General features: G+C 38.1%; 1 protein-coding gene across 1 annotated transcript; it reads left to right on the top strand.

The window, feature by feature from the left end:
• The first annotated feature begins 3,654 nt into the window (after positions 1-3,654).
• On the top strand, positions 3,655-5,634 carry LOC124798793. The gene is made up of 2 exons (XM_047262322.1): positions 3,655-4,002; positions 5,144-5,634. The coding sequence occupies exons 1-2, from the start codon at positions 3,655-3,657 to the stop codon at positions 5,618-5,620; spliced, it is 825 nt and encodes a 274-aa protein (XP_047118278.1). The 3' UTR covers positions 5,621-5,634.
• Positions 5,635-8,079: the final 2,445 nt, after the last annotated feature.

Genomic DNA, 8,079 nt, shown 5'->3' with positions numbered 1-8,079 from the left:
TTAAATCTATACTCGATGTTAACAAATTTCTCTTCTTTAGAAACGCTTTCCTTGCCATTGCCAGTCTACATTTTATATCCTCCCAACTTCGAGCATCATCTGTTATTTTGCTCCGCAAATAGCAAAACTCCTTTACTACTTTAAGTGTCTCATTTCCTAATCTAATTCCCTCAGCATCACCCGATTTAATTCGACTACATTCCATTATCCTCGTTTTGCTTTTATTGATGTTCATCTTATATCCTCCTTTCAAGACACTATCCATTCCGTTCAACTGCTCTTCCAAGTCCTTTGCTGTCTCTGACAGAATTACAATGTCATCGACAAATCTCAAAGTTTTTTTTATCAGCCAGTAAAAAGAATGGAGCTGAATGATTATGACAACTTTCTCCCCTTTCGTAAGATGTTTTTTCCTTTTTTGTTTTTTTAAGCGACTTCTTTACGCCATTTATCTACAGAAAATTATTTAGCATATTTTATGTATCGTCACATTAAAAGCTTGACTTCGATAATAATTTTTGGTGTACAAAAGGTGCAGATGATTAGTTTTTTTATGCTACATGCAGTACAAATAAATCCGTACGAAAACAGATCCCATGTCGCTAAACAAGAGGATCATAATGTATCCACATTAGAAACTAGGTTACACTCAAAGCAGTGTTGTATGCAGACTTTTTAAACTTAACCGAAAACCTGACATGAGTGAAATTCGCTCCAAACCATAGAAGTCGAGTTGCATATAACAAAAACTTTTTTGTAATTAAAATGTGACCAGCATTAAACACAAATTAAATAACTATAATAGCACAATAAAACTGTTACAGCAGAAAACGAACACGACATCAATAAAAAAATTATGAAATCTGTGGACAGATAGTACAAGAAGTTATTGCCCAGTTTCTCACATTATAGGGCCACGACAGCCCATTTCTATCTCCCTTGATCTCCACAGTCCGGAACACGTTTATTTTTACTTGCAAACACTTTTGGTTAAGCTCGCCAACCAAGTCAGTTTTCTGCAGTTTTATATCTACATTTGTACTCTGCAAACCACTGTGGAGCACATGGCGGAGGATACTACTTCAAGCGTCCGCCAGTTCAGGGAAGTTCACCATCTCAGCGACGCTCTTATGCGGACCAAATAAAACCATGCAGTCGTTCTTTCTATATGTCCAGTATGCCCTGTTAGTTCTGTATGGGAATGCGTCCCACACAGTTCAGCAACATTATAGGACGGGTGGCCCGAGTGTTTTGTAGGCAGTCTCCTTTGTAACTGATTGCACTTCCCAAGTATTCTACGATTGAGCCGAAATTTGCCATCTGTTTTACCTATGACTGAGCCTGTGGTTACTCCGTTTCATATTCCTACAGATTGATGTACATCCAGGTATTGACGATTTCGAACTGTGACTCGTTGATATTGCGGTTTTGGAATTAATGAAGTTCGAAATATTTAATTTCTGGGTATTTAAAGGACGTACTTTTTACTCTTCCATGGTCTAACTGAATGATCTTGCAGCCTTTTTTTCAGACAGTATTTAATTACAGTACAGTATGTTTAAAATCTCCGAACTTATTAATTTTTTCTGTCAGGCCATTAAAATACAACCATAACAAAAACAGTCGCAATACACTTTCCTCGAACACGCATGAATGTCTTCTACATCTAAACGTAACTCTCCACCTAAGATAGCATACTGCATCCTCCCTGCCCTGAAAATACTTAATTCCATTTTGTTTGCTCGTTACTTTTTTGCACACCGGTCGCTAATTTAGCCCATATTTCGTAAACACCGCGTATTGCACCATAACAATTGCCAGAGCAATGAAAATCAGGGGACACACGCACCTACAGCAGCGGTAATACACATAACTGTACACTCTGATGTCACTTGTATAATTTTCCGCCACTTACTCCTTTTATTTTCAGCTGGTATTACCAGTTCAGGTTACAGCTGCTGTTTCAGCTGGGCACGCTGCGAATTGTTGACGTGTGCTACTATTGGTTGTTTTGGACGACGCACGAACGATAAAACTGCGCTCAAAGAAAATGTAACACTGTTCGTGAACTGTATTTGGTATACGTGCAGCAGATAAAACACATATACATTAAAACAAATATACATTCTGTTAATACAGTCTTGTACAGAAAATCTAAATGAACAATAATAATACAAAACTGTTGTTTTACGATCGAATAATACAGCTGCGCGTGCGTTTGTGAACTGTATTTGGTATACGTGCAGCAGATAAAACAAATATACATTAAAACAAATATACGTTCTGTTAATACAGTCTTGTACAGAAAATCTAAATGAACAATAATAATACAAAACTGTTGTTTTACGATCGAATAATACAGCTGCGCGTGCGTTTAGGAGATAACGGTACGTTCGCTTTTAATACATTCGTCGACAAGCAAACGTAGGAAATGAAAAAAAAGAAAGAAAACGCTGTCGGGTATCGAGCTAATAACTGAAGCCAACGTGTAATAGATTTGCTAGTAACACATTCTTCTACAGAGAATCGCACGAAATTAAAATAAAACTGATGTTTTCGGATCAAATAACTTGAGTTGGACGTGCAGCAGATAAAAATACATTCGCTATTAATGCATTATTCTACAGGAAAGCATAGGAAATGAAAATGAAATAGACATTTTGGTGTACGATCTAATAACTAACAAAGAGAGGTCTCCGGCTGGAGAGAGGGCGGAGAGACCGTGGGAAGACGTTTCAAATCATACACACGGTGGAGTTGATTAGGGTCTTAGATATCACATCCTGGAACGATTCACCCTAGTGAGCCTCGTTTGCAAGTAATGGAGCAAAAAAAAAAAAAATAAAAATAAAAATAAAAAAAATTTAAAAAATCGGGATTTCGTGCCCGAGTCTGTACCAGTAAAATATAGATCACGATCTGTCAGCTGAAGTAGTGTACTGGACATCGCGTCTGCTTACTCTATATGATGTTGTGGGTTCAAATTTTGTCAGAAGCTGTAACTTTTTATTTTATTTTCAAACCTTTATCGAAATGACTTTGGTCGCTATATTATTAAATCTTGCAGCGAAAAATACATTTTTGACCACATTGCGCAACCAGTAGAAACAGGTTATTCTACTTTTGTTTTTTTAATCAATACATCAGCATTTTCGAACATTTAAATGTTATGACAGATAAATAAAAATAATTAAAATCACATACACAAGTATTCAAAATGAAAAAAGGAAGAGAGGAACAAAAAGTGTGACCTAGTAAAAAAAGTTGATATAAGGTACGTTTACACTGGGATACATGTATCGAGACATGTATGAGCGACATGTCAATTTGACATGTCGCGATACATCACCTCATACAAAAATTCACGGAACTTGTATGCGGACCCTCGAGCTCATACATGTCGCGTATACATTTTGTATATCGCTTTTTGGCCATATACGCGACATGTATGAGCGACATTTTAAGAACTCGCGCATGCGCAGTACTATCATTTCCTGTCGTCTTGTCGCCTGCCGCTTATTTTGAAGTTTAGCGCATGCGTAGTACCAGGCTCTTTGGCGGCTGTTTTGAGTTTTGGAGCTGCCGACTGTCGTTTGTTGTGTAGTTATTTGTGTATTTTGTCGTGTGTTGTGCCCGCGTGTTTTAAAATTTGCGATGACTTCTTGGTCCAAACAAAATACATTGCATTTTATAGAGGCAGTGCGCAGGCATCCCTGTATATGGGATGTGAAAATACGAGACTATAAGAACACTCACAAAAGGTACGACGAGTGGGAGGAAATTGCCACGGCATTTAACGTGTCGAGGAAGGAATGTGAGGACAAGTGGCATGATTTAAAAAGCCAATATAGTCGCGAGTTAGCGAAACGGAAGAGCAGCAAAGGAAGTGGAAGTGCTACAAGCAATGTGTACCACACTTCATGGTATGCTTTTGAAAGTATGCAGTTCATAAGAGACAATTACAAACCACTCTCTCATAGGAGCACACATGAAGTAGTACCAGTAAGTAAATTTGTTATATTATTTTATTAATCATATATTTGGCAACATTTTTTCGTGCTAATGCTTTACATAATGTGAATATTTACAATTTCACTGAAAAACATGATTCTCCATACTGCTATGGTTTGAAGTCCTGAATACTGCAGAAGAATAGAGCATATTACTTTATGTCATCATTTAACAATGATGTGCAACTTATTTTCCATACTGCCATGGGATGGAGCCCTGAATACTGCAGAAGTATTCAGCATATTCTCTTCTGTTGTCATTCAGCAATGAAGTTCTTCGGCCAGTTCTGGGCAGTGGCTCCAGCACAGTAGGGGTTTCCCTCCAGGACCCAGGTATTACGTTGCCATCATCTCCCTCTCTGTCGTATGTTCCTGCTGGACAATAACTTTGAGATTTTCTGTTTTGAAGAAAATTATGTAAATAAACACAGGCTAGTGCCACCACTGTAGCTTTCCCCGGACTGAGAAGCATTTGCTTCCTCAGCACTCTGTAAACAGCACTTATAATCCCAAATACATTTTCTATTACTCTTCTTGCCCTGCATGCTCTATAGTTAAAAATACGTTGCCAACTATTTTTTTCATGCAGACCTGGAAATGGTTTCACAATATTTTCCTCTAGGCCAAAGGCTTCGTCAGCGACGAAAACATATGGAACAGGCTTGCTCCTACCAGGAAGAGGAGTTGGTGGTGGTATATTTAGAGTTTTTGTTTCTAACATTTTGTAAAATGTGGTGTCTTTAAGGACACCACCATCTGAAATCCTCCCCTGCGTGCCAACATCAGCGTAAATTATTCTATAATTAGCATCAGCAATTGCTAGCAAAACAATGCTGAAGCGCTCTTTATAATTAAAATAAACTGTTCCACTGTTGGGTGGTGCCACAATGTCAATGTGCCTCCCATCTATAGCTCCCAAACACCTTGGGAAATTCCATTTTTCTTCACATTCTTTGGCAATTTTCAGCCATTCCTCTGCAGTAGCAGGAAGCTGGAAAGAAAATTGTTACTCTTTTAATTTAATTTACGCATGGACACTCAAAGAAATTCTAAATACATTAAGATACTTTGATTATAATGTATGTATAACATATAGCTCACTTTTCCTTAGAAATGTGTTATGTATTTTAAAGGTCATGGAAGCCCCAGCCAGAGAAGGAGATGGTGAAGGAGAAGGAGAAGGAAGCATTAGTTTCCCTTTCGATGTCACAGAAATGGAGGAGGTGACATTTGCCACGCCCCCAGAAGACATTGTGGAAGTGGAAACCACTCCACTCATCTCTGTGCCTCCACATGAAAGTGGATGTGCAACCGTGCCACCCTGTACCACTCCAAGTCCGAGTGGAAGTGGTAGATCAAGTGCACTGAAGAGAGCCAGGAGAGACCTGGATGAAGACCGAGAAGGTCTTTTACAGACCTTAAGAAAAGTTGGCGACAATTTAGCAGGCAGGAAAAGGGACCAGTTTACCCACTTGGGTGACTTGGTCGCCAATAAGCTCAGATTTCTGTATGAAAATGGCCATACTACAATTATGGCAAGACTTGAGAACGGAATCTACAGATGTTTGCAGGAGGCAAACGATGAACTAATAAATGCAAATGCAACATAATTTATGTATTCTTTAAAAACATGTATAAACGTTGAAATATGCATGTAATGTGCTGTCAAGTACTATTTAATAAAACTAAATACAAATTAATGTTGTTGGATATCTTTACTGTGAAGAAAGTGTCCTCAGAAATTGTGATATTGTAATAATGAGTGAAGCATGTCAGTCGATCCAAAGAACTAAAAGCTAACCCATTTCAGCAAAATTTGAGAAATTTATGCTGAAAAAGGTATGTGCCGTTAAAATTTTAGTTCCTATTCCAGCATCCTCACGTGGTTATGTTGGCAACATCAACGGCGCGGTAGAAAATTTGTGCTGCTGTTCCTGGTTGACAGTTACTTGTATGTACCCTCGTCCGCTCGTTAAAAGTAATTGCCCTCGTAAAACGAAGATTTCATGACAAAACATTTGCATTGTCGCGCGATTACTAATGCCAACGACTCACACACGATTGTCGGCATTAGCATCCGTTGCCAACATTATCACGCGAGGCCGCCGGAATAATAGCAAAAAACTGATATACGCGCCAGATGCATGAAAAAATTATATAATGTATTACATACTCTGATATATATATATAAAACTTTTACCTTCACTTCTTGGGATAAAACTTGCACAATGGCCTCGCAAACACGAAGAATAATGTTGCATATGGCACTTTTTGATATCCTATGCAGATACATTAACGTCGAAAAGGAATCCCCAGTGGCCAAAAAACGGAGTGTTACTGCCAACTGATCCTCTGGTGGAATCGCTTCCCGAAAGTTTGTGTTGGTTTTGGACACAAGAGGAGCAACAAGAGATAGCAAACCGCGGAAATCCTCCATACTCATCCTAACATAATTTCTAAAATATGCGCCATCCTCTAGCGTTAATTCCTGAACGAGCATTGCGTAAGCTCCGTGAGTAGCGCGTTTGTGAAGAAACTCTCTCTGCCACCATCTACGCTTCCTCCGCCTTTTCTTCCTATCATCTTCCAAAAGAGCAAGTGTACCAGCACATAAAAATGTGAAATCTTCCAAATCGTCGTCGGAAGCCATCGCACAGTGATACAAATCAGTGTAAACGCACCTTAAATGTTTTCAGCAACATTTAATCCACACGTAAACCAGCCGGAGTTCAAAAATGGTTCAATGGCTCTGAGCACGATGGGACTTAACTTCTGAGGTCATCAGTCCCCTAGAACTTAGAACTACTTAAACCTAAATAACCTAAGGACATCACACACATCCACGTCCGAGGCAGGATTCGAACCTGCGACCGTAACGGTCCTTTCCCGGATTGTTTTAGATTAGATTAGATTTACTTTCATTCCAATTGATCCGTAGTGAGGAGGTCCTCCAGGATGTGGAACATGTCAGAAAAACAACAATACATGACAAATATTTACAACTAAAACAAATAAGCTAATGTACCATTCCACAGGTCTCAAGTGGAATGATCGTCATTTTTTAATGAACACTAAGAGTCATTTTACAAATACTAATGCACTGAATTTAAAATAAAAAAGTTTTATATTTATTTATAAGGTAATAAACATGTAATACAACTACTGTAATACTTATTTACAATGAACACATTACTGCACTGAAATGGTGCAGAAGTTAGATTATACTTACACACACACACACACACACACACACACAAATTTTCAATGAACACATTACTGCACTGAAATTGTGCAGAAGTTATGTTGTACTTATATACAAATCAGTTGGTTTTACTGAGAAACTCATCAATGGCGTAGAAGGAGTTGGCCATCAATTAATCCTTTAGGCTTCTCTTAAACTGAATTTCATTGGTTGTTAAGCTTTTTATGGCTGCTGGCAAGTTATTGAAAATGTGTGTTCCTGCATAATGCACACCTTTTTGTACAAGACTAAGTGACTTTAAATCCCTGTGAAGATTATTCTTATTTCTAGTATTGATTCCATGAATTGAGCTGTTGGTTTAAAAAAGTGATATATTTTTAATGACAAATTTCATTAAGGAATAAATATATTGGGAAGCAGTAGTTAGTATACCTAGTTCCCTAAACAGGCTTCTGCAGGATGTTCTTGAGTTCACACCACATATAACTCTTACTGCACGTTTTTGTGCCTGGAAAACTTTAGCTTGGCTTGATGAATTACCCCAAAAAATAATCCCATATGACATTATGGAATGAACGTAAGCATAGTATGCCAGCTTTTTCATTTTGATATCCCCTATGTCTGACAAAATTCGCATTGCAAACAGAGATTTGTTAAGACGCTTCAGCAGTTCTGTGGTGTGCTCCTCCCAGTTGAATTTATTATCAAGCTGTAATCCCAAGAATTTAATACTGTCCACTTCTTCTATCTTCTTGTCATCGTATGTTAGACATATACTCTTGGGACACCCCTTACAAGTTATGAACTGCATGTAGTGTGTTTTTTCAAAGTTTAGTAACAAAGAATTGGCTAGGAACCAGTGATTAA

The sequence above is a fragment of the Schistocerca piceifrons genome, chromosome 5 (genome assembly GCF_021461385.2).
Source record: "Schistocerca piceifrons isolate TAMUIC-IGC-003096 chromosome 5, iqSchPice1.1, whole genome shotgun sequence".
NCBI lineage: Eukaryota > Metazoa > Arthropoda > Insecta > Orthoptera > Acrididae > Schistocerca > Schistocerca piceifrons.
The sequence above is the reverse complement of the archived record's forward strand: the minus strand, read 5'-3'. Positions and strand labels throughout refer to the sequence as shown.